At 41.9% G+C, this 27627-nt stretch overlaps 1 protein-coding gene and 1 long non-coding RNA gene across 3 annotated transcripts in view; both read left to right on the top strand.

The window, feature by feature from the left end:
• Positions 1-27627, top strand: part of LOC134804170 (uncharacterized) — a 442923-nt gene that overhangs the window by 252469 nt on the left and 162827 nt on the right. The gene's annotated exons all lie outside the window — the stretch shown is intronic.
• Positions 1-27627, top strand: part of LOC134804097 (protein apterous-like) — a 178515-nt gene that overhangs the window by 10430 nt on the left and 140458 nt on the right. For both annotated transcript variants that reach the window (XM_063777027.1, XM_063777025.1), the window contains exon 2: positions 17051-17361. In XM_063777027.1, the coding sequence (XP_063633097.1) occupies positions 17051-17361 (311 nt within the window). The remainder of the gene's footprint in view (positions 1-17050; positions 17362-27627) is intronic.

The raw sequence follows: 27627 nt of genomic DNA, 5'->3' as shown, positions 1-27627 counted from the left end.
CTTCTCTACCAGTCAACCATAGGGCTAAACAGAGATACTTAGTATTTTTGCTTTTGTTTGGGTTTTTTCTTCCTTTTATGAACATATTTTGCCTCCAAACTGCGCGACTCAAATAATACAATACAATACTCTTTATAGCACACGTCACATACCTCGTAGCCACACACTGAAAAAAAAAACCTGGTACTGGTAACCAGAATTTGGTTAGCTGTACTATATTGTCTTGTTGTATATGTGACGACAGGACACTTAACCAGACCATTCTTGTTAAATTAAATTTGTTAATTCTATGAAGTGTATAGTAGTGGGTATAAGACTTTTAGTAAACCCAACTAGCCGGTCTGTTAATGGTTACTAAATAATACAGTAACATATACGTTCCTGTCCTGTTGTTATAACAAGGTATTCAGTATATGTAACTGAACGATTTGTGCGGTGTACTGGTTTTATATTGTTCACGTTACCAGAACGCACTGTGCTAATGGGGCTTCTAAGCGAGCCATATGTTCACTGCAATATGTGGCCGGCAACTATTGGTGTCCTCTTACTCACATGTTAGAGAGGGACACTAATAGTTGCCGGCCACATATTGCAGTGAACATATGGCCCGTTTAGAAGTCCCTTCAGCACAGTGGGTTCTGGTTACGTGAACAATATATAACCAGTACACTGCTCTTCTAGTAAATACAGACAAATAAGTAACACAGCATTACAGTAAAACCAAGGCACTGTGACACTACAAAAGAAAAAACATTTTGTCTCCACAAAGAAAACAATAGACACAAAAATGACATACAAATTAAACATTGGATTTGGGCGACGACGTAACAGCGTGGCTCCGTAGCGTCGTCTGACTCGGCGTAGGATTCGGCAGGTTGCCCCGGAACCGCCGAAACACCACACCCTTCGGCCAGAAGTCCGCGCTTGCGATGGTGTCCTGCAGAGACCGCGGCACGCGCACTACAAATGAACTGAAGTGCACATAGTGACGCGACTGTAGCTGGTGCACCCTCAGCGTGTAGCCAGTCTTCCGGCGGACGTACTCCACCACCTCGTCGGCCCCGGCGGAGTAATGCAGGCGAGACACGTAGAGCGCCTTACTCGGTGTCGCAACTCGTAGGCCAGAATTAACCGGCTCCGCAGTGCCACACAGAGTTTTACGAGGCGCCCTGCGCGCCTTGCGTTTCCTTTCCACCAGTGTGAATCCCTCCTTATCCACATCGGTGCGGGAGGACTTTTCCTTAATCGGAGCCCGCACATTTCACTGTGTCAGCAACACGCAAACAACACGCACTTATACTATACACTTGTACTAGTTTACAATAAAATTATGGACAGAATCTACGTAAATAAAACATCGACCGGCCGGAACGTAAGACGCTGGCGTAATGGCTGCCGTTCTGTGACTTGCGCAATTCCTTTCTCCGCCCCCCGCCACCCGCGCATACACCGTGGTGTTGGCACAACTGTTTGATTCGTTCAGACTACAATGCATTATAGTAACCACCACATAATAACTTGTAACGTGTACACTCGTATCTTTATTTTTACATATCAATAGTTAGTGTTACGATGCATATATTAAACGAGACAAACGTTTAATATTTACAACACTTGCATCTTTACATATACAACGAAATTGTAAGCAGTACTAAATTGCATTTAACTAGAATTAAACAGTGATGTTTAAAAAACAAGTTTTACACGATACAACATTTTTTGTTATTACTACCGGATTTTAGTAGGTATAACTATATTTTTAATTACTATACGTTCTGGTAGTATTGTAGAAAATTATTTTTTTCGGTGCAGAAACAAAGATAAGTAATCGAAATCGAGTTAGTTCTGAGCCATAGTTGTGATATCTTGAACTTAGTTCTGTGGTTGTACGGCATGCAGTTCTGTGGTTGTACGGCATGCAGTTCTGTGGTTGTACGGCATGCAATTATAAACGACCACCACAACTATCAAGCATTGACAATATTAATAAGTTAAGAAAGAGTGGTAACTTCATACATCAGTATTCTTACCAAAACGCGTGTTATTACGTAGTCGACATCTAGCGTAAAGTAGCGGAATTTCAGTACCCGCTAGTTGACAATAGATGTCGCGACGAACGAATGCTCAACAATTTTCAATTAATATTATAACCGGCGTAGTTTCCCAAACGCTGCCCAGCCCAGCTGGATCCTCCTCTTGGCCTCCTTCTCGAAATTGTTTTTACCTAACTGCAGAATCTGCCCGAGGTAAGTGTATTCGGAAACGATTTCAAGAAGGTGACCATTTACGACTATCGGTATTGGATCAATGTGCCCATTGATCATGACTTTGGTTTTATCCAAATTCATGCCAAGACCGATGCGTCGCGAGGCTGCAGCTAGGCCGTCCAGCATCCGGTTCAGCTCCTCTAGCGACTCCGCCATTAAGACTATGTCATCTGCGAATCGTAGGTGTGAGATGTAGTCGGCGTTTATGTTAATGCCCTTACCTTTCCAGTCCAGCGTCTTAAACATATCTTCCAACGCGCTTGTGAACAGTTTCGGGGATATAACGTCCCCCTGTCTCACTTCTCTGCGCAATTGGATGAGTCTTCTCGTCTCGTCGTCCGTACCGCAATGTTTGAAAATAAAACAAAACAACTGACTAGACAAGTGACAATAGGTATAATACTTATACCTATTGTCACTTGTCTAGTCAGGCGGCAACCTTTTAACTAAGTAGATATCCATTTTAAAATACAAGTATACCTAAATAAGTATTAAGTAAATGACGTCATTATTAAATAGTACAAGTCCGTTAACTCTCAGAATGACCTTCGTGTTTCAGGTCAAATCGGACGTAATCGCGAAATAGTAAATGACAGTATCTCACTGATTTAGTTGCAATCCAACACCCAAAGAGTGCAGTCGTCTTTTTAGCCTTAAACTATATAGAGTAGTTAATACCACCATAACTAGTAGGTAAATATTTAAGTTCATACATAATAAAAAATAAGTTAAAAACTAAAACCCGACTACTGCTAATCGCGCTCTAAAAAGTATGAAACAAGATAGAATTCTTATCTGAAATTATCATACAGGAAAATTATAAGTGTTATCATTTTTTATATATTTACAGAGATATTCAAAGGATCGCCGTGGACGTATGCCACGATTATAAACTTTAAGGTAAAGTGGCATACGACCACGGCTATCCTCTGAATCTCTGTAAATATATAAAAAAATGATAACTCTTATTTAATTAATTTTGGGGTCAGGATTTCGTTACTTACTAATAATATTTGAAGTCACTATATTACTTTTGCGAGGGCGTCCTCAGTACAGAAATGCACGCAGAGCGCCGCATATATCGGGCTACGCCCGACAACCTTTGGCATGGAGGCGCCTTTGGCATGAAGGCGCCTTCGGCGCCTGGCTTTGGAACGCGTACAGCGAGCCTCGTACGTCGGGCTACGCCCGACTCTTTTAGTATGAGGGCGCCGAAGGCACCCGGCTTAGGAAGGCGTTCATCGTGCCTCGTACGTCAGGCTACGCCCGACTCTTTTAGTATGAGGGCGCCGAAAGCGCCCGGCTTTGGAACGCGTACATCGTGCCTCGTACGTCGGGCTACGCCCTACTCTTTTAGTATGAGGGCGCCTTCGGCGCCCGGCTTTGGAACGCGTACATCGTGCCTCGTACGTCGGGCTACGCCCGTCTCTTTTAGTATGAGGGCGCCGAAGGCGCCCGGCTTTGGAACGCGTACATCATGCCACGTACATCGGGCTACGCGTGACCCTTTTAGTGTCGCCTTTTGGGCCGAGTCCGGTGCGTCACATAGGTACGTTTCAGTATGCTTCGCCTGACCACTGCGAATTATACTAAGCAACTTTTACCATGGGGCCAAACCCGATCTCGTAAAAAAATTTGCTGATCTGGACTTCTATACCTATTCACGTTATAAAATATTGCAAGTCATTAAAAAACACCATATATATAGCGGCCAAACAAATTTCTTTTGAATAATCCTTCTTGTATCGCCGTAGTCGCGTAACACGCGGATAGATAGAATCCAGAGCGATTGTAGATTCGTAGCTCGAATTACCTACCAAATAAATTAATGTTTTATCGGGTGCATGCATGCAAAGCCGGGTGCAAAAGCTAACAATATGTATATATTTGAAATGTGCCAATTGAGCTCTTTCAAATGATATACAACACGTCATCATTACTCATTTTTATTTTTTTCGTTCGTGACTTTATGACCTCTAGAGGACGCCGTCTTCATTTTTTTGCGACATGATATAGCCTATAACCAGCGGACGATTAAGACGATTCGAATGACACGTCGTTTGTCGAATTTCAATGAGTAATTTAGAAGTTATGAGGGAACAGTTGAACATACATACATACATACATACATACATACATACATACATACATACATACATACATACATACATACATACATACATACATACATACATACATACATACATACATACATACATACATACATACATACATACATACATACATACATACATACATACATACATACATACATACATACATACATACATACATACATACATACATACATACATACATACATACATACATACATACATACATACATACATACATACATACATACATACATACATACATACATACATACATACATACATACATACATACATACATACATACATACATACATACATACATACATACATACATACATACATACATACATACATACATACATACATACATACATACATACATACATACATACATACATACATACATACATACATACATACATACATACATACATACATACATACATACATACATACATACATACATACATACATACATACATACATACATACATACATACATACATACATACATACATACATACATACATACATACATACATACCCACATACATACCCACATACATACCGGTCAAAATCATAACCCTCCTTTTGCGTTGCCGTAGTCAGGTAAAAATGTATAATTATACAATATGAATTGAAATAATATATGTGACTGGTATTATCAACTGTACATAATTTACGCCAGAAGTAAATGACGGTGTGACATTCTGTTTTCAAATTACCACAAATTCTGATTCTATTTTATTTCGATTATGACAAAAAGTCATATAGTAATGTACCGAATATTAAGCATAATGTCATTAGGTTAGGGCGTATTTTACATTGAGATACTACGTAGGAATCCTCAACTTTTTGCGGTAAATTTAAAACTTTTTGTGAGTTAATAAGAAAGCAGAACAGCAGTATCACCAGTATCATTTAAGCAGCAAGTGCCTGTATACCTGCAGCATGCAGCCAACTCCAACGTTTAGGTATGTCACTGTACGTACCGTAATCGCTCGGAGAGTGCTAATTAAGTTTAATAAACATTTCGATAGAGCCTTATTCGTTTTAGATTCTGCTAAAATCTTCATAACACCAAATTAATAGCACTAAATGGAAACATTTATTTACATACAATATATATACAGTGGTACTACTAAACGAAATTAATAACTAGCTTAAATCTAAAATAGGCACTAAATTAGTGGTCGAATGTACTTACAGTCATCAGGAATGGTGTCGCGTCAAAACGTTACTAAACGCTTTGTATTGTAAAATACCTCTACGTGGTATGTAGGTACCTATGCCAATACATTTCACGTAAATCTACGTAAAGCATATATATGAATATAATTATGCTGAGATTTGAGACAAATAAAATGTTTACGTAGGTACTTATTTTATTTAAGTATTTGGCTCACAAAACAAGTCACATACTCGTACATTTACAGGAATTACATTAATAATTAAGCTTACATAGATCTGATAACGGAATATAACTCTAAACATATGTGCACATTCAGCTAAAATATAACGCTATAGGGATGAGATGTCAAGAAAAAATATATAAACAGTAGTAAGATTGACAGATAGGTACTATATTGAGTTATCTACTAATTAATTAAACTAGGTCTAAAAACTAAACCAGATAATATATTATTTAAAATAAACTAAGAACTAAGGATTAAAAGCGTATTCGGAAAATGTATAAGTGCGAACGAGGCTTATGTACAGAAAGTCTTAAGTATTTTATTTTTAAAGTGGGTAAGCTGCGTTCTAATATGTCTCTGGAAGAATTTCCTCAAATATTCCGTTTAATCGTGTACAAGTGCTTTACAAACTGTTTGTTATTTAAATGTATAGGTATTATTAATCGTATTGTAACTGAAATATACTTTCAGTTACTTCTTTAGGTCACCACCAGGTCAATCATTATATTTTAAAAGTTAGATATATATTATTGTTTTCCGATGCGTAGGATAACTGTGCGTATCATGTCAAGTTAGTATCACATAAATTACATCGATATAAAATGTTGAATCGATTAATTGCGCGTCAATTTTCGCTATCTCTTTACCGTTCCCAGACTCGTATTACAAATAAGTACCTAGCTAATTATCGACTTAAAACTATTACAATTATATGTAATAGGCCTCCGGGGCTACGAGGGCAGACAATGCGCCGCCGCCGCCGCGCGCCGCCGGCCGTCGGCTACCGCGCTCCCGTCGGTGACAGAAAGCGTTCCTGTAATAATTCTGTTGATGACACAACTACACATATAAAAAAATGTATTTATGATGAAATAACAAGCATATATGCTAATTAAACGACGTACGTATAAGTTGAATATACCGGGTTAATTATGCGAGTGTTACAAAGAGGTCCACAGGCGGGGCAATGTACGAAAATCTATATGGAAAATATCTCTGCTTTATATTAATAGTAATAGGAAAGAAGGTCAGGGCAAAGTTGTTGTTTAACCTCTCGTGCTAATATTGATACCCGAGGAAGCGAAAGATTCCAAAAGTGAATCACGAGTGGAGTGGTTCGAAAAATGGAATCTGGAGCGTTGTGACGGTTTCAAGGTACGAGACTTACCTAAACAAATTTTACCACTGTGTGAAACACAACATTTTTCAACACACCAACACAAGGAAAATACGAACTTTTTAATATTTATCATCCAAAATCATCATTTAAAAGTCATTTCTACCAGCAAACATAAGAAAACAAGTCTTCAAAATTTGCATTTGATTAGGTATTATGCCTCGCATGTGAATAAAATGCAACTTTCTTATCAGTTTTAAGACAATCAAGAGGGCATTTGCCAGCTGGTGTGGTGAAAAATATATTATTAAGTATAAGTAATATTATATTTTTGGATTATCGATTAATGGATTAATTAATTTTATAAATAAAAAGTTCGAGTCCGCCTAACTTTGCACCGACTTAACGGAACAAACTGTATCTACACTGTATCTACACGTCATGTGTTCATAGAAGATTGACATTAATGATGAACTGGTATATACCTACCATGCGGAGTCAGCGTGGTCCGACTATATGGAAATAATTAAATAAATATCGCACCGCGGCCGCGCTGCCGACGGTAGGTAAGGTACCTATATACTTACTCTAGGTTAGCTCTTTATATATGTACACACATTTTACTTAGCTTATAATTTATTATTTTGCCATTTAAAATGATACAAAATAGGAAAATCTAAATTAAATTCAAATTTATAACTGCATTTAAGTATAATTCGTACCTACATAATTATAAGTTATAACAATAAATATGTAATTTAAAATGAAAACAAAAAAGCTAAGTATTTTTGTAAATTTAGACCCATTAAAGTTGAAGTTAAGGTATTTTTTTTTCATAGTTAGTGGAATTTTTATATATTAACAAATTGATTAAACATACAAATTATAAACTAAAATAAACCTAAGAATGAGTAAAACTAACTTAACAAATAAAATACTACCCCCCATTCTGATTGTCTCCCGGATCAAATGTGCCAAAAATACTGGCGGCATTACCCCGCTCAATGGCCAGTGATATATGTTGGACAAGGAAAGAACCAGAGCGAGGGTCGCAGCCTCTATCCCTTAAACGTCGCCCTATATCCTTAATAAAGGCTTTGGCCTCAGCACACCAAGGCCCCGCCGTCTCGACGGCAACCGGGACAAAATCGTACACTTGTTCAAGGTTCGCGTAGGTACTTGCTGTGCTTAAATCTAGCAGCACTTTCAGCCGCTGCACCTGCCTTGTGCGCGCGAGATGAGTGGGTGCTAAAGTACTCACACACGTGGCATCCCAAAGCAAGCTGCGCTTCGCCCAAGGAACAAGTGTAAGACCATCCGGTCTCTTACCGTCCAAACAACTTAGGCCCTGGGGCTCCATGATACATGGGACGTTCGCTGACACCAAAGCTCGCCTTATTAATTCATTGATGGCACAGTGCCTAGGTATCCTACCTACACACCGCAAGCAGCTTAGCCCGTGGTGTCCATCCGCCTCCACCATTACCCCGCACTTACACTGATGTGGCCTGCACACCTTGCCCCCAATTCTCAGTGCTACCGCCATCCGTAACGTGTCATTATCAAGTAGGGTTCCCAAGTGTGGTGTCGGCAAGGCATGCAACCATGCCCCGGACTCAGGTTCCCTAACAACCTTTAGCCTGGCAACGTCCTTCCCCACAGCACTCTCCAACAGGTCCTTATGCCACTCACGGCACAAAATATCATCCCAAAGTCTTTGTGAAGAGGGGTTTTCTGGTCGTTCAACTCCTGCAAAGCGGCACGACCACTCGGAAAGAGCCTCCTGAATAAATGTAATACAGATATTGCCACCATTGAAGGAAAGAATTCTAGTGGCAAGACCTGATGCCGCATGAGATGATGCTAGGAAAGTCACCAACCCGACGTCATGCATGCAACGTACCCCCAGACCCCCATACCGAACAGGAAGTGATGCCTGGCGCCACTGTGGTTCATCGAAGCTGACATTCAAAACACCCTCTAAGCCCTGTCGAAGTACACGATCAAACACCTGTACATCCTGATCAAATCTCCAAATCGGTGCAGTTCTCAAGATATATGTCACACGAGGCATTGCAAAGCAGTTTCGAAGAAGGATGAGTGAAACGTGCGCCGACAAGTGTTTGAAATGTACAAAAGCAGACTCCAGTGCCTGAGTCTTAGCCCGGACCGCCGAGCTCACCCCCTCTGGAAAAATGGGTGCTCCTAATAAGGAAAATGAAGTTTTGTTCAGCAGCCGGAGACCTGGAAAAACCGACTGGAAGTTAGGCACGGACTCTAATGCTGAGGTACCACATGGATACAGCTCACATATTGTGGAATTTACCTCCAGCCCAATTGATCGCAAAGCCGGTAAGAGCCTACTCACATCATCCAGAACTGCATTAGGGCTTCCTCCATTAGTGCCATCATCCAAGTACCACACGTTCAATGGTGACTGCAAAGTCGTTATACAATTCTGTATCGCAAGACAAAATACCAGAGGACCCCTTGTTGAGCACCTACCTGTGAAGAGATCGTGCTGTATGTAAGTCATAAATGAGTGATCTAGTCGAAAACAATTCATGACAGACTCTACTGAAAGAAGTTCTATTTTATCCTTTACTTTAATAGTCTGTTCGAGATCCTGAAAACGGTGAAAAATAGAGATACTACTCCTAAAAATACGTGTGATGCCTATAAAAATGTATTCGAAGCGTGTATTAGCACACAAAAAATATCAAAAGTTATAAACAAAAAAAGGGGGAAAAAAGTAGATATTTTTTATTTCCCCAATATTCCAAAAGGTATTAATATTTAAGAAACCAAAATTGATATTATAAAAGAGGAGGATATTTCCAATCAAACATTTCATACTTGCAGAACTGTATCTCCATTATTTATACTTTTTATTCAACGCTGAACACAGCCCTCCGCGTCTCATTTTCGGGAAACGCGCGCGGCGTGAAAAGGCGATTACGTAACATTAAATATAATTTTAGAGGTATTAAATAATCATTCAAAAATTAAAAAAAAAATATCGACAAAACATGTCAACAAATGTAATACTTGTAGAATTTAATCTTAAAATTATTTTTTCAACAAGTTAGGCAATTGTTAATCAGCAAAACTTCCATCTTTATTGAAAACGACAAAAAATTTATAAAATAATCATCGTAAAATTTTATCGCTTTCTAGAGCCCTTCTCATATACATGTTTAATAAGATCACGTTATAAAAGTTCTGAAAAAATTAATAGTTTGGTTATAATATTGTTTTATATTTTAAATTTTTACCTTGATTTTACGTTTTTCGTCAATTGTCTATGTTATTCTAAAACTTCTTGTAAGCAAAGTATTAACTTTATTAAAACTTTTATAGTGTGATGTTATTAAGCATATATATGAGAAGGGTTCTAGGAAGCGAGATAATTTTACAATAGTTATATATACATTCTTTTCGTTTTCAATAGAGAAGGAATTTCGAGAAAATTTTGTTTATTAACAATTGCCTAGCTTGATGAAAAAATAAATATAAGATCAATTTCTACAAGTATTACATGTATTGACATGTTTTAAATACACCATATTTTTTTTAAATTTTTCTAAGAATGTTTTATACCTTTAAAATTAAGTGGGAAGTAATTTATTCAATAACAAAACTTATACAAACTATTATTAAAATTATGTAAATAAATTAAAACGAAAACTAATAAAATAAATAAATAAAACTTTCCCACCTACCTTAGGTCCCCCAGATCTGTCTCCTGCGGAAGAGTGCCCTTTAAAATTATATTTCATGTTACGTAATCGTTTTTTCAAGCCGCGCGCGTTTATCGAAAATGAGGCGCGGAGGGCTGTGTTCAGCGTTGAATAAAAAGTATAAATAATGGAGATACAGTAATGCAAGTACGGAATGTTTGATTGGAAATATCCTCCTTCTTTAGAATGTCAATTTTGGTTTCTCAAATATTAATACTTTTTGGGATATTGGGGAAATAAAAAATAACTACTTGTTTCCCCCTTTTTTTGTTTATAACTTTTGATATTTTTTGTGTGCTAATACACGCTTCGAATACATTTTTCTATGCATCATGACGAATCTAATGAGGTATCACATGTATTTTTAGGAGTAGTATCTCTATTTTTCACCGTTTTCAGGATCTCGAACAGACTATAATTGAACATACGATCGATGACTTATTTGCAGACAAACAAAGAAATAATTCTACTATTACAAAGGCCGGGAATAGTTATTTATTAAGGTACCTATTGCCAACCGAGTCATATAAATAAAACCAAATCTCTTTTAAATCTCGCATCGAGTTCCATGTGGTCTGATGTGGAAAAAAAAATGAACTTTTCAGAAGAGCCAAATCAAAATTACTCTATTGCTTGCCAATATGTCATGAACTAAGTACTATGTGAGCTATCTGGATCATTGTTTTATAAAAAAATCACAGATTTCGTGCCACACACGACTATCGAGCACATTGGAAATGAATCTACGGAATTCGTTGCTGCAAGATATGAAATTTTCTTGACAGCAGTTTGACGCGACGAGAGATGACCATAACAGCGTTTGTCTATGTTGCACCAAACCTGAGTTCCAATAGGTACTACCAGGGTTCAGTATCAGCTATCTTGGGTAATGCTCTACCATGAGATCATCAAGACGAATCGGATGTCTAAAACAGCGCGTGCCTATGTTGCGCCAAACCTGAGTTCCGCTAGGTACAACCAGGGTTCAGCATCAGCTCTATCTTGGGTACTACTCTCCTAAGTGCAAGACGAGTCGGATGACCAAAACAGCGTGTGCCTATGTTGCAACAAACCTGAGTTCCTTTAGGTACAGCCAGGGTTCAGCATCAGCTCTATCTTGGGTACTTCTCTCCTAAGTGCTCAGCATGTTGCTAGCAGCCGCCAGCAACATGCTGAGGTGAGACCATTTCGTGGCACTTTCTCTTTTTTATGTTTCTCTGTATAAGTTTTTATTTTGTGTTTGTGCTCACGAATAAAATTATTTCTATCTCTACCTCTACCTCTACCTCTACCTCTACCTCTACCTCTACCTCTACCTCTACCTCTACCTCTACCTCTACCTCTACCTCTACCTCTACCTCTACCTCTACCTCTACCTCTACCTCTACCTCTACCTCTACCTCTACCTCTACCTCTACCTCTACCTCTACCTCTACCTCTACCTCTACCTCTACCTCTACCTCTACCTCTACCTCTACCTCTACCTCTACCTCTACCTCTACCTCTACCTCTACCTCTACCTCTACCTCTACCTCTACCTCTACCTCTACCTCTACCTCTACCTCTACCTCTACCTCTACCTCTACCTCTACCTCTACCTCTACCTCTACCTCTACCTCTACCTCTACCTCTACCTCTACCTCTACCTCTACCTCTACCTCTACCTCTACCTCTACCTCTACCTCTACCTCTACCTCTACCTCTACCTCTACCTCTACCTCTACCTCTACCTCTACCTCTACCTCTACCTCTACCTCTACCTCTACCTCTACCTCTACCTCTACCTCTACCTCTACCTCTACCTCTACCTCTACCTCTACCTCTACCTCTACCTCTACCTCTACCTCTACCTCTACCTCTACCTCTACCTCTACCTCTACCTCTACCTCTACCTCTACCTCTACCTCTACCTCTACCTCTACCTCTACCTCTACCTCTACCTCTACCTCTACCTCTACCTCTACCTCTACCTCTACCTCTACCTCTACCTCTACCTCTACCTCTACCTCTACCTCTACCTCTACCTCTACCTCTACCTCTACCTCTACCTCTACCTCTACCTCTACCTCTACCTCTACCTCTACCTCTACCTCTACCTCTACCTCTACCTCTACCTCTACCTCTACCTCTACCTCTACCTCTACCTCTACCTCTACCTCTACCTCTACCTCTACCTCTACCTCTACCTCTACCTCTACCTCTACCTCTACCTCTACCTCTACCTCTACCTCTACCTCTACCTCTACCTCTACCTCTACCTCTACCTCTACCTCTACCTCTACCTCTACCTCTACCTCTACCTCTACCTCTACCTCTACCTCTACCTCTACCTCTACCTCTACCTCTACCTCTACCTCTACCTCTACCTCTACCTCTACCTCTACCTCTACCTCTACCTCTACCTCTACCTCTACCTCTACCTCTACCTCTACCTCTACCTCTACCTCTACCTCTACCTCTACCTCTACCTCTACCTCTACCTCTACCTCTACCTCTACCTCTACCTCTACCTCTACCTCTACCTCTACCTCTACCTCTACCTCTACCTCTACCTCTACATCTCTATTTCTATTTCCACCACCACAAGAATGCATAGATTGTCGAATAGTGCGTTCTGACTTTTTGACTATTTTAAGGTTAGGCTACAGGGCAAACCCTTAACCCGATCGTCTTTGTTTTAGGCTCAAATTGTAGCTGACTAAATTGTCCAGAGCCGTTTCTTTTTCAAATTTTTGATATCGTTCTTCGTTTCCAAATTATCGAGCACCAAAATCAAAAATTCGGAAAAAATTGAATTTTATTTTCACTATTTCGACCATAACTTTTTTCGTTTTTGACTTTCTCGAATAATTATTTTTGCACCTTACAGCTCTCGTGATTATGCGTCTTTTGAGCCTATTTTTTTAATATCATATCTTCACAACTATCCGAGATATAAGGGGATCGCACTTTTTCGTGAAATCGGACCCTATACTGGAGCGAACGAAAAGACATTTCCAATGTCAATATCTCTGTAATATACTGTAGACCAATTAGACTGTAACAGATAATTTTGAACGCCATCTAGAGATATATATTTCAGGGTAGCATAATATAATTTTGGCGCGTTCTTTGACTTTCATCTGCTTCTATTGATGCAGACTGTACCGCAGCGTCGTTGTTGCAGCGTTGACGCGAGAGACGCTACTGTACCGCAGCGTCGTTGTTGCAGCGTTGACGCGAGAGACGCTACTGTACCGCAGCGTCGTTGTTGCAGCGTTGACGCGAGAGACGCTACTGTACCGCAGCGTCGTTGTTGCAGCGTTGACGCGAGAGACGCTACTGTACCGCAGCGTCGTTGTTGCAGCGTTGACGCGAGAGACGCTACTGTACCGCAGCGTCGTTGTTGCAGCGTTGACGCGAGAGACGCTACTGTACCGCAGCGTCGTTGTTGCAGCGTTGACGCGAGAGACGCTACTGTACCGCAGCGTCGTTGTTGCAGCGTTGACGCGAGAGACGCTACTGTACCGCAGCGTCGTTGTTGCAGCGTTGACGCGAGAGACGCTACTGTACCGCAGCGTCGTTGTTGCAGCGTTGACGCGAGAGACGCTACTGTACCGCAGCGTCGTTGTTGCAGCGTTGACGCGAGAGACGCTACTGTACCGCAGCGTCGTTGTTGCAGCGTTGACGCGAGAGACGCTACTGTACCGCAGCGTCGTTGTTGCAGCGTTGACGCGAGAGACGCTACTGTACCGCAGCGTCGTTGTTGCAGCGTTGACGCGAGAGACGCTACTGTACCGCAGCGTCGTTGTTGCAGCGTTGACGCGAGAGACGCTACTGTACCGCAGCGTCGTTGTTGCAGCGTTGACGCGAGAGACGCTACTGTACCGCAGCGTCGTTGTTGCAGCGTTGACGCGAGAGACGCTACTGTACCGCAGCGTCGTTGTTGCAGCGTTGACGCGAGAGACGCTACTGTACCGCAGCGTCGTTGTTGCAGCGTTGACGCGAGAGACGCTACTGTACCGCAGCGTCGTTGTTGCAGCGTTGACGCGAGAGACGCTACTGTACCGCAGCGTCGTTGTTGCAGCGTTGACGCGAGAGACGCTACTGTACCGCAGCGTCGTTGTTGCAGCGTTGACGTGAGAGACGCTACTGTACCGCAGCGTCGTTGTTGCAGCGTTGACGCGAGAGACGCTACTGTACCGCAGCGTCGTTGTTGCAGCGTTGACGTGAGAGACGCTACTGTACCGCAGCGTCGTTGTTGCAGCGTTGACGCGAGAGACGCTACTGTACCGCAGCGTCGTTGTTGCAGCGTTGACGCGAGAGACGCTACTGTACCGCAGCGTCGTTGTTGCAGCGTTGACGCGAGAGACGCTACTGTACCGCAGCGTCGTTGTTGCAGCGTTGACGCGAGAGACGCTACTGTACCGCAGCGTCGTTGTTGCAGCGTTGACGTGAGAGACGCTACTGTACCGCAGCGTCGTTGTTGCAGCGTTGACGCGAGAGACGCTACTGTACCGCAGCGTCGTTGTTGCAGCGTTGACGCGAGAGACGCTACTGTACCGCAGCGTCGTTGTTGCAGCGTTGACGCGAGAGACGCTACTGTACCGCAGCGTCGTTGTTGCAGCGTTGACGCGAGAGACGCTACTGTACCGCAGCGTCGTTGTTGCAGCGTTGACGCGAGAGACGCTACTGTACCGCAGCGTCGTTGTTGCAGCGTTGACGCGAGAGACGCTACTGTACCGCAGCGTCGTTGTTGCAGCGTTGACGCGAGAGACGCTACTGTACCGCAGCGTCGTTGTTGCAGCGTTGACGCGAGAGACGCTACTGTACCGCAGCGTCGTTGTTGCAGCGTTGACGCGAGAGACGCTACTGTACCGCAGCGTCGTTGTTGCAGCGTTGACGCGAGAGACGCTACTGTACCGCAGCGTCGTTGTTGCAGCGTTGACGCGAGAGACGCTACTGTACCGCAGCGTCGTTGTTGCAGCGTTGACGCGAGAGACGCTACTGTACCGCAGCGTCGTTGTTGCAGCGTTGACGCGAGAGACGCTACTGTACCGCAGCGTCGTTGTTGCAGCGTTGACGCGAGAGACGCTACTGTACCGCAGCGTCGTTGTTGCAGCGTTGACGCGAGAGACGCTACTGTACCGCAGCGTCGTTGTTGCAGCGTTGACGCGAGAGACGCTACTGTACCGCAGCGTCGTTGTTGCAGCGTTTGCAGCGTTGACGCGAGAGACGCTACTGTACCGCAGCGTCGTTGTTGCAGCGTTGACGCGAGAGACGCTACTGTACCGCAGCGTCGTTGTTGCAGCGTTGACGTGAGAGACGCTACTGTACCGCAGCGTCGTTGTTGCAGCGTTGACGCGAGAGACGCTACTGTACCGCAGCGTCGTTGTTGCAGCGTTGACGCGAGAGACGCTACTGTACCGCAGCGTCGTTGTTGCAGCGTTGACGCGAGAGACGCTACTGTACCGCAGCGTCGTTGTTGCAGCGTTGACGCGAGAGACGCTACTGTACCGCAGCGTCGTTGTTGCAGCGTTGACGCGAGAGACGCTACTGTACCGCAGCGTCGTTGTTGCAGCGTTGACGCGAGAGACGCTACTGTACCGCAGCGTCGTTGTTGCAGCGTTGACGCGAGAGACGCTACTGTACCGCAGCGTCGTTGTTGCAGCGTTGACGTGAGAGACGCTACTGTACCGCAGCGTCGTTGTTGCAGCGTTGACGCGAGAGACGCTACTGTACCGCAGCGTCGTTGTTGCAGCGTTGACGTGAGAGACGCTACTGTACCGCAGCGTCGTTGTTGCAGCGTTGACGCGAGAGACGCTACTGTACCGCAGCGTCGTTGTTGCAGCGTTGACGCGAGAGACGCTACTGTACCGCAGCGTCGTTGTTGCAGCGTTGACGCGAGAGACGCTACTGTACCGCAGCGTCGTTGTTGCAGCGTTGACGCGAGAGACGCTACTGTACCGCAGCGTCGTTGTTGCAGCGTTGACGCGAGAGACGCTACTGTACCGCAGCGTCGTTGTTGCAGCGTTGACGTGAGAGACGCTACTGTCGATTCCCTTAGTAAAATGAGCGACGGATTGAACGCTCTAATCAACGCAATGTACCAAGGAAATCGGTAGATAATACCTCGCTACGCTGCTGAACCCTTTAGACTCTTTAGAGTTCAGAGAGACCTAAGTGTCTAGTCAGCGCATGGAAAATGGCGTCGGTGCGTAGTTGCGCCAGTGTTGCGTCGTGCTGCATCAGCCATAGAGACACCTGTCACACCTCAACGTTGGCGCGAGTCCGCAGCGACGCCATTTTCCATTAATAGCGCTGACTAGACGCCGACGCACAAAAGACGCTAGTGTGGGGTCACTCAACGCCGACGCTTGTGCAGGGTGTTACTAACCTGTCGTTATCGTTGCAGCAGCAACAGAACGATCGGTACCTGTCATCGTACGAGGGCGGCGGGTCTCTGTCGCCGGCGGCGCCGGCCGCGTCGCCGGGCTCCCCGCGTGACTGCACGTCCTGCCGCAAGCGCGAGCCGCCAGACGAGCCCCCGCCGGACGACTGCGCGGGCTGCGGCGCGCGCATCACCGACCGCTACTACCTGCTGGCGCTGGAGCGCCGCTGGCACACCCCCTGCCTGCGCTGCTGCGAGTGCAAAATGCCTCTCGACTCCGAGCAGCGCTGCTACGCGAGGGACAGCAATATATTTTGCAAGAACGATTATTTCAGGTCAGTACCTTCACTTGCATTTGCGTAAGGAAATTGAGCTCAAGGACATTGTGGGGAAGACTGTCTGCAAGCTCTTTCGGCGCTTTAACCCTTGCGTTCCTATAATACACATGAGTACACGAACTCCACTTACAGAAGGTTGATAGAGCAGAAGTAGTGAAGCATCACGAGAGTTTGGCCCTATGACGGTCATCCCTGAAATAAACTGTATATGCCCGTCTTTTCCCACATTGATATTAATAAAATTGGCGTTTAGTAGTACCACTGTATATATATTGTATGTAAATAAATGCTTAGTCATTGGCGTCATAATTAGGTATGGTATAGTTATCTCGATATAAGAGATAGGTATATTAATAAAATTGGCGTCATAATTAGGTATGGTATAGTTATCTGGATATAAGAGATAGGTATATAAAGAGCTGGTGTTGGGATATATAAAATAGGAGCTGGTAATGACGGTGGTATCAGATATTTACTCGTATTAATAAATCTGTGCTTGAAAAAACCTTCTTTGTTGGAATAGTTTCTGCACCTCACTCGAATAGAATAGAATAGAATAGAAATACATTTATTTATGACAAACAAACACAGATGACAAAAACATGTTAACAAATATACAATGTATAACATTTAGTGAAAAATGCCATAAAAGGGTCACAACTCAGCATGTTGCTTTCAAAGCCAGCGCTGTTCTTCCGTTGTAACCCAGGCGTACGCCGTTCGACGACGAGGCCAACTTTTCCCATAAATGCTCAATAGGATTAAGATCAGCACTTTGACTAGGCCACTCAATAACCTTGATTTTTTTACGCTTTAAGAAAGCCTTTAGAATTGTGTTTGAGGTCGTTATCATGCTGAAAACCCAGCGATGTGGCAAATATTTTCTTTTGCACAGGGTATCATGTGTGTATTATTTAAGTATATTTTCACACACACATCCATTACCCCGTCAATACGTACGAGAGGCCCGACTCCATGGCGAGAAAAACATCCCCAAACCATTACGTTGCCGCCACCATGCCTGACTGTGGGTAGCTGGTATCGCACATCGGGTCTTTTATTGTGAGGTCGACATACTTGATACCATCCGATGACATTAAATCGAACTTGCTCACGTCACTCCATAAGGTTTTTGCCCAATTGGCATTGGTCCACGTCCGACGTGTGACGAATCGCGGATGCTAATCGGGAAGTCTTACCTACTCGTATTCTTTGCTGAAATATGAGTTTTTTTGATGGGCGCCGACCATGTAACCCTTGCTCTGTTTAACAGTGGAAACATGAACAGTTATGTTATAGTTTTCTTTTAGTTCATCTTGAATTGTTTCTGCGGACAGCTTTTAGGGTTCCGTAGCCAAATGCCAAAAAATGGAACCCTTATGGATTCGTCATGTCTGTCTGTCTGTTTGTCCGTCCGTATGTCACAGCCACTTTTTTCCGAAACTAAAAATTATACTGTTGAAACTTGGTAAGTAGATGTATTATGTGAACCGCATTAAGATTTTCACACAAATAGAAAAAAAAAAACAATAAATTTTGGGGGTTCCCCATACTTAGAACTCGGTGCCCTATTGATATTCCGAGAAAAATTACGCCGATTTTTGTTTCGCCGACAACGATTCGCGGACGGGTTCTTTGGCAGAGTAACGATTGGCCGAATCTCATTACGCATAGTAGTCGTTTGCGATAGTAGTCAATAAGCAGAACATTGATACGCATATTTACTATTCGTAGAATACTGATTTAGTAACTGTCATAATTACCCGAGAAACCATTTGTCGAAACACAATAGGTCGAATGTTCATTTGGCATTAATATTGACTAGCAAAACTTCTCTCTTATTTATGACTGGTGGGCAGGGGAAGAAAAAGTTTTCATTGTATGAATTCCTACAGTTCCGAAAGCTTTTTCTAATCAATATTTAGGGTTTACATATGTCCACGGTACGATAATCCCCAGTGCCGTAATTGAGCTCTTCAGGAAATTAATGACTATAATATGGTCAATATCTAGAACGCTATACTGATTAAGTCCTACAGTCAGGAGGATGTATAAAATATATTTCTTAAGTCAGTTCATGATCAAGAACAAAACAATCCCGAGAATTTTCTGTGAGTTGTGTAAAATAATCTCAATCTATTTTTTTTTTTCAAACAATCGATATAAGTAATTGTAACTTAGCAAATCCTACACAATTCGAAAATTTGATGATTTGGTCAAAATATAAATCTTTATTCACATGGAAACTGTCACCAACTGAGATACAATGAGATCTATTTATTATGGCGTATTTTTTGTTTTATGTTGCGTAAAAAACTAGTTTACTTAAACCTACACTACAGATCAAAATATTTCCACAATTGTATAAAACGCCCAATTAAATATGTTTACTCAATTTCCCGGTAGATGTCACTTTCTATTTCTACAACTAGCGAACGGTTGTCTATAATGGATTTAATAAGATATTAGAACAATTTTATTGTTGTATAGTGAGATGATTTGTGTGAGCCAGATTAAACATACTTCTGTTTCTTATTAAGCAAGGTGTTTGATTTTGTTGTATAGTGAGATGATTTGTGTGAGCCAGATTAAACATACTTCTGTTTCTTATTAAGCAAGGTGTTTGATTTAAGCTTTCCTTTCGAAACCAGAGTCCAAGAATGTAGAGATGGGCGAAATGTGTCAGTAGAAAGAAAAGAGTGATATATATCTTTTTATCACTGGGATATGTATCACTCTTTTATATCTTTATCCGTATCTATCACTTGTCCCGCTCGCAGCTGTATCGGCGCTTGCTGACTATGCGTCATCTTATGAGTGTGTGTGTGTGAGAGAGAGAGAGAGAGAGAGACGAGACGTTTTTCTACTTTTTTACAACCTTTGTTTCCCAGTGATTAAAGTAAAAATTAAGAACAATTCACTTAAGTCTAAAAATATAACGAGAGGCCTACGAAACTGCTGCAAACATAAACGCCAACTATATTTGCGTAGTAGAACTTGTCAGGATACTAAATTGTATTATAAAAGCTACTCTCGTCTTCTTAAAAAATTCACAGATTTCGTGCCTCACACGACTATCGAGCACATTGGAAATGAATCTACGGAATTCGAAAAAATATTGTCGCTGAGCGACGAGAAAGTCTGGATAAGGAAAAAGTTACAAAATAAAACTACAACGTTGAATGATAATTATTTTATTCTTAGACTAACACAAGTATCCTGGACATAACGCATGTGAACAAACAAATTGCAAAATTTCCACACGCGTATCCAAGTTTGAATAATTGTCGCCGTGGCGCATAAGTATAGGTACATATTTCATTTTTCGATTAATAAGCAGGATATATTAATGTTCAAAGTACAAGAAAATTATTACACGGCAAATCCGTAGTCAACTCGAGAAGTGGTGATCGGCAGCGGCCCATTTGCTGCAAGATATGAAATTTTCTTGACAGCAGTTTGACGCGACGAGAGATGACCATACCAGCGTTTGTCTATGTTGCACCAAACCTGAGTTCCAATAGGTACTACCAGGGTTCAGCATCAGCTATCTTGGGTAATGCTAATGACGAATCGGGTGTCCAAAACAGCGTGTGCCTATGTTGCACCAAACCTGAGTTCCGCTAGGTACAACGAGGGTTCAGCATCAGCTCTATCTTGGGTACTACTCTCCTAAGTGCTCATCAAGACGAGTCGGATGACCAAAACAGCGTGTGCGTATGTTGCAACAAACCTGAGTTCCTTTAGGTACAGCCAGGGTTCAGCATCAGCTCTATCTTGGGTACTACTCTCCTAAGTGCTCATCGAGACGAGTCCGATGACCAAAACAGCGTGTGTTTATGTTTAAACTCCCTCTCCCTCTCCCTCTCCCTCTCCCTCTCCCTCTCCCTCTCCCTCTCCCTCTCCCTCTCCCTCTCCCTCTCCCTCTCCCTCTCCCTCTCCCTCTCCCTCTCCCTCTCCCTCTCCCTCTCCCTCTCCCTCTCCCTCTCCCTCTCCCTCTCCCTCTCCCTCTCCCTCTCCCTCTCCCTCTCCCTCTCCCTCTCCCTCTCCCTCTCCCTCTCCCTCTCCCTCTCCCTCTCCCTCTCCCTCTCCCTCTCCCTCTCCCTCTCCCTCTCCCTCTCCCTCTCCCTCTCCCTCTCCCTCTCCCTCTCCCTCTCCCTCCCTCTCCCTCTCCCTCTCCCTCTCCCTCTCCCTCTCCCTCTCCCTCTCCCTCTCCCTCTCCCTCTCCCTCTCCCTCCCTCTCCCTCTCCCTCTCCCTCTCCCTCTCCCTCTCCCTCTCCCTCTCCCTCTCCCTCTCCCTCTCCCTCTCCCTCTCCCTCTCCCTCTCCCTCTCCCTCTCCCTCTCCCTCTCCCTCTCCCTCTCCCTCTCCCTCTCCTCTCCCTCTCCCTCTCCCTCTCCCTCTCCCTCTCCCTCTCCCTCTCCCTCTCCCTCTCCTCTCCCTCTCCCTCTCCCTCTCCCTCTCCCTCTCCCTCTCCCTCTCCCTCTCCCTCTCCCTCTCCCTCTCCCTCTCCCTCTCCCTCTCCCTCTCCCTCTCCCTCTCCCTCTCCCTCTCCCTCTCCCTCTCCCTCTCCCTCTCCCTCTCCCTCTCCTCTCCCTCTCCCTCTCCCTCTCCCTCTCCCTCTCCCTCTCCCTCTCCCTCTCCCTCTCCCTCTCCCTCTCCCTCTCCCTCTCCCTCTCCCTCTCCCTCTCCCTCTCCCTCTCCCTCTCCCTCTCCCTCTCCCTCTCCCTCTCCCTCTCCCTCTCCCTCTCCCTCTCCCTCTCCCTCTCCCTCTCCCTCTCCCTCTCCCTCTCCCTCTCCCTCTCCCTCTCCCTCTCCCTCTCCCTCTGCCTCTGCCACCACCACAAGAATGCATAGATTGTCGAATAGTGCGTTATCTACGCCCGTCTCAAACAGGATAGATAGAGTTAGACCAAGAAAAATCTGCAGCGATTTTGAAAGCCCACGCAGTGCAAGTGTTATTATTGCCGTCATAATCCCGATAATTCACAACAAACACCGATAACGAACTCTGCGAAACATGAAGTCATAAATGTCCTGTGAAAAATGTCGTTCTGACTTTTTGACTATTTTAAGGTTAGGCTACAGGGCAAACCCTTAACCCGATCGTCTTTGTTTTAGGCTCAAATTGTAGCTGACTAAATTGTCCAGAGCCGTTTTTCTCAAATTTTTGATATCATTCTTCGTTTCCAAATTATCGAGCACCAAAATCAAAAATTCGGAAAAAATTGAATTTTATTTTCACTATTTCGACCATAACTTTTTTTGTTTTTGACTTTCTCGAATAATTATTTTTGCACCTTACAGCTCTCGTGATTATGCGTCTTTTGAGCCTATTTTTTAATATCATATCTTCACAACTTTCCGAGATATAAGGGGATCGCACTTTTTCGTGAAATCGGACCGTATACTGGAGCGAACGAAAAGACATTTCCAATGTCAAAATGCGTTCTTAATCATCAAAAATCAAATAATTAAAGATATATTGACAACAGTAGTAATAAATGTAAGGCAGTAAGGAGCGTCATCAAGAATTATACATCGACGGATTGTTGTAGCACATCAGTGGACAAATTGGCACTTCACGATAAAATTATTCAGGATCCCCAAGATATTGCTGATTGTTTTAATAATTATTTTATTAGCGTAGTTCGCGAGAATGTTTCTACTGTTTCTACAGACGATATCGATATAACGAATAGAACTTCTACTATTTATCTTAATCCAGTAAGTGCATATGAACTCAACAAGCTAGTCAAGTCACTAAAAAACTCGAAGTCGGTAGGGCATGATGGAGTTAGAACGGATATAATCAAAATGTGTATGCATATTCTTGAAAAACCTCTTCTACATGCAATAAATCTCTCTTTACTGCAAGGTGTTTTTCCAGATGCTTTAAAGCAATCGGTGGTAAAGCCCCTTCATAAGAATGGACCTAGGACGGATATAGAAAACTATAGGCCAGTTACATTGATATCTGTGTTCGCAAAAATCTATGAGAAAGTGATGTTTAGCAGATTATTGAATTTTTTGGAACGCTATGATATAATTACAGAAGAGCAGCATGGTTTTCGCAAATCGAGATGTACTACATTGGCGACATTTAAACTTGTAAAACATGTATTAAATGCAATCGATAATAAGATTCCTGTAACAGTTTTGTTTTTAGACATGAGCAAAGCTTTCGATTTTGTTTGTCATAAACGCATGGCGATTAAACTATACAGATACGGTATACGTGGGCCTGCTCTTGATTGGATTAAGACATACCTCAGTGACAGAAATCAATGTGTCGAGACCCTAAAATATTGCCAAAAATCTAAAACTCTAAATTCTTACAGGTCATCTTTAATGTATAATAATTATGGAGTACCGCAAGGCAGTATTTTGGGACCCCTGCTATTCTTATTATACATAAACGATTTGCCAAAATGCTTGCCCAGTCATGATTGTCTACTGTACGCAGATGATACATCTATTATTGTAAAGTGTAAAAATGTATCAACTTATAACGATGACTTAAATACAGCACTGATAAGCACTGTAGAATGGTTAAAACGAAATAACTTAAAAGTAAATGTAAATAAGTCTACTTATATTCAGTTCAGTACAGCAAGAGGCAACACACAGAAACTGCATATAACTTTAGATAATGAGCCTGTAAAAGAAGTGCAAAATACAAAGTTTTTAGGCATAATGATTGACAGTCACTGTAATTGGATGGAACATGCTGCTAATGTACGATCCAAACTAAATAGTTTTATTTTTGCACTTAGACGAATTAGCCAAACTGTTTCGACCCAAGCAGCGCTACTTGCTTATAATGGCTACGTAAATTCTCTCTTACGATATGGACTTGTAGTTTGGGGAAACTGTATTGAAAAAGACGCAATATTTATAACACAGAAGCGTTGTATAAGAGCCATATTTGCCATACACTATATGGGCTCATGTCGTACTCATTTTATAGAAAATAACATACTCACTTTTCCTAGCATGTACATTTTCGAAGTGTGTGTTTTTGTACACAAGTATAAATACTTGTTTGTGGAGTTCCAAACAATGGGTCCACGCGCGACATGGACACAATATAAGTTTACTTTACATAAACCTTCTGTTAATTTGGCACTTTCCTCAAGAAACTCGTATATTATGTGTATTCGTATTTATAATAAATTACCTGACATTTTTAAGAATAATAATTTGAATATATGTAAATCACAAGTCCATGCTTGGCTAATACAGAGATGTTTTTATAGTATTAATGAATTTTTAAATAATGATTTAATGGGATTAGATTGTGTATGACTTTGACTTTATTTGTATTTTATTTTATTTGGTTTTGTTATTGCATGAGTTGTTAATAAGACTTTAAGATTGTGATTTATGATTGTATTAATACTTGACATCATTTGTTATGTAGGTAACATAGGAAATATTTGTTTGTACACCTGTAAAGGTAGAGTCTTGGTGAGTCCGTGAAATATTGTTACAATAGTAATTACTGGCAATGTAACCCATTTCTCACAAGCAATAAAGATTATGATTATGATTATGATGATTATGAGAGAGAGTAGTGGTAGTAGCGAGCGAGAAATACTATACTAACTGTATCTACTTCTCACGGAATATTTAGCGAATGACGCGTCCGAACCCGCCCGAACGACCGCTGTCGCTCTTTCTTGTTACTTCGGTCGCTGTGCGACCGAGACAACGGTTATCGCTTTAGTAAATTGTTGCTGAGGGAGTGAGAGCTGTACGTGTACGGATATACTGATATATTCGGATTCGTAAAGACAAGAAGAGTGATTCAAGAAAAGAGAAAGATATATTTATATATTTTTTTATCTATCACTCCTGAGTTACCCATCTCTACAAGAATGTACATGGTCCTTCGAACCTGATAAGAGTGATAAGCCAGCGGCTTTTTGAAAGTAAGATGGCGACCGTTTCGTTAAATATCGACTTCAGATTCGTGTTAAGGGGCCTCTCGAACCCTCAGATATCGATTTTCATCAAGATCGGGTCGAAAATAAAGAAAATCAAGATGGCGCGGTTTCTTTAAATTTCGACTTCAGATTCGTGTTAAGGGGCCTCTCGGACCCTCAGATATCGATTTTCATCAAGATCGGGTCGAAAATAAAGAAAATCAAGATGGCGACCGTTTCTTTAAATTTCGACTTCAGATTCGTGTTAAGGGGCCTCTCGGGCCCTCAGATATCGATTTTCATCAACATCGGGTCGAAAATAAAGAAAATCAAGATGGCGACCGTTTCTTTAAATTTCGACTTCAGATTCGTGTTAAGGGGCCTCTCGGGCCCTCAGATATCGATTTTCATCAAGATCGGGTCGAAAATAAAGAAAATCAAGATGGCGGCCGTTTCATTAAATTTCGACTTCAGATTCGTGTTAAGGGGCCTCTCGGGCCTTCAGATATCGATTTTCATCAAGATCGGGTCGAAAATAAAGAAAATCAAGACTTGAAAAATGTAATCCTTCTTCTTCACTTAATACCTGCACTCATGTTTTCTTAAAATAAATATACAAACAATTAAGTTTAATTACCGCAATCGAACACAAAAACAAAACGTAATAATAAATTTCAGTAAAATAATTTGGAAATAACGAACATATAACGAACATCAACTGACACTTCAATCGACAACTTTTTTTCGTAAAAAAAAACGTAAGATACGGTCCGAATTGCGGATACGTACTATTTGTCAACTATGGTAGAAATTCTTAAAATTAAAAAAAATAATTTTGCGTGATAATCTGTGTATTTTTTGAGTTCATTATTTTAATTGTACAATAAAATACCTAAAATATTATATTTTATCAGTTTTTATCAAATCATAAACTTTATTTTTATTAATTAATTATTAAGAATCCATTTGTCTGTTTCTTTTTGCTAACAGTGTGAAAGGGACAGAGATAATAGAACCCAAGTACCTATTTCGAACTTTTATTAGACCCCGCATGTTGAAATGACATTTCAGTATAGAGGTCACTTGAATGTCATTTTGTCTCACTCAGTGAGCAAAATGCGATTTTGCTCACTGTTTTTAAGAAGCAAAAGTACCCTTGTTCGAGCTGCAGAGGTCAAAAATTTGTTTGACCCTCGTGCCTTGAAACCCCCGCAACGCTCAAGATTTAATTCTCGCGCATTTTTTGTGTGTGTGTGTGAACCAAAAAACTTCACTACTGACACTGACAGACAGGTATCCTACCGCCGCAACTTCTTATAAGCATCGTTCGAATCGGGCCGTCAAAGTTTTACTTCTACTTTTTCCTAACCATAACGCGATAGCGAATATGCCCTTAAACTGATCCCCACTATTTTTGTTACAATCTGTATAAATACCTATGTTTATATCAAGTACATCAGTAAATCAATGCGTCATGAAACTAACACAAACAACATAGAACTTAGAATTAGGGTAATATTCCATTTCTGACCGCAGCTGCACTGCTAGTACGAACGCGTCGGTGTTATTGTCAATTTCCATAGTAAAATGAATGGTAGTGCTGCTGTCGTTGGAAATGGACTGTCACCTTTACCTACAATCACATTACCGGCACACAAACATAGAAAATTGACATTACACTCGAGGGCCTAGCATCCTAGCATCCATCACCTGTTGCGATTAGGTCGCACTCCGGTCGCAATGTCTCTGTGCACCAATGTTTTCTCGGTAAAATGATGAAGGGAAATGGTATATCTACGAGCGTTCCTCGTTGACTCTGGGCCACTAAAAGCATATAACCTTTTCGGAAGACGGAGACTGTTGAAAAGTTAAAAAACCGGCCAAGTGCGAGTCGGACTCGCGTTCCAAGGGTTCCGTACATTATATAATTTTTAACAATGTATATTTTGATATGAAACGTGAGTCTTTAAAAAAACCCGTCGGATCAAAAATTAAGTAATTAAGTCCGACTCACGCTTGACTGCACATTTCTAATAGGTTTTCCTGTGATCTATAGGTAAAGACCTATTTTGTGTATTAGGTATTGTATTCAAAATTTTAGACCCAGTAATAGTTTCGGAGATAGAGGGCCGATGGTAATTTTTTGCCTATTTACTTATTTTTTTTTTTAATTCAATATTGATATGTCTTTTAATGAATAAATAATTATTTATTAACATAAAATAACCTAAAACAAATAATCCTTAAATTATACATAAAAATAAACAACCTTAAAAATAATTCAAATAAAACTTAACCTACACTAAGCTTAAAATAACCCCCCCCCCCCCCCTGCA

This window comes from Cydia splendana, chromosome Z, assembly GCF_910591565.1.
Source record: "Cydia splendana chromosome Z, ilCydSple1.2, whole genome shotgun sequence".
Classification (NCBI taxonomy): Eukaryota; Metazoa; Arthropoda; class Insecta; order Lepidoptera; family Tortricidae; genus Cydia; species Cydia splendana.
This window is presented reverse-complemented; position numbering and strand designations above follow the sequence as displayed.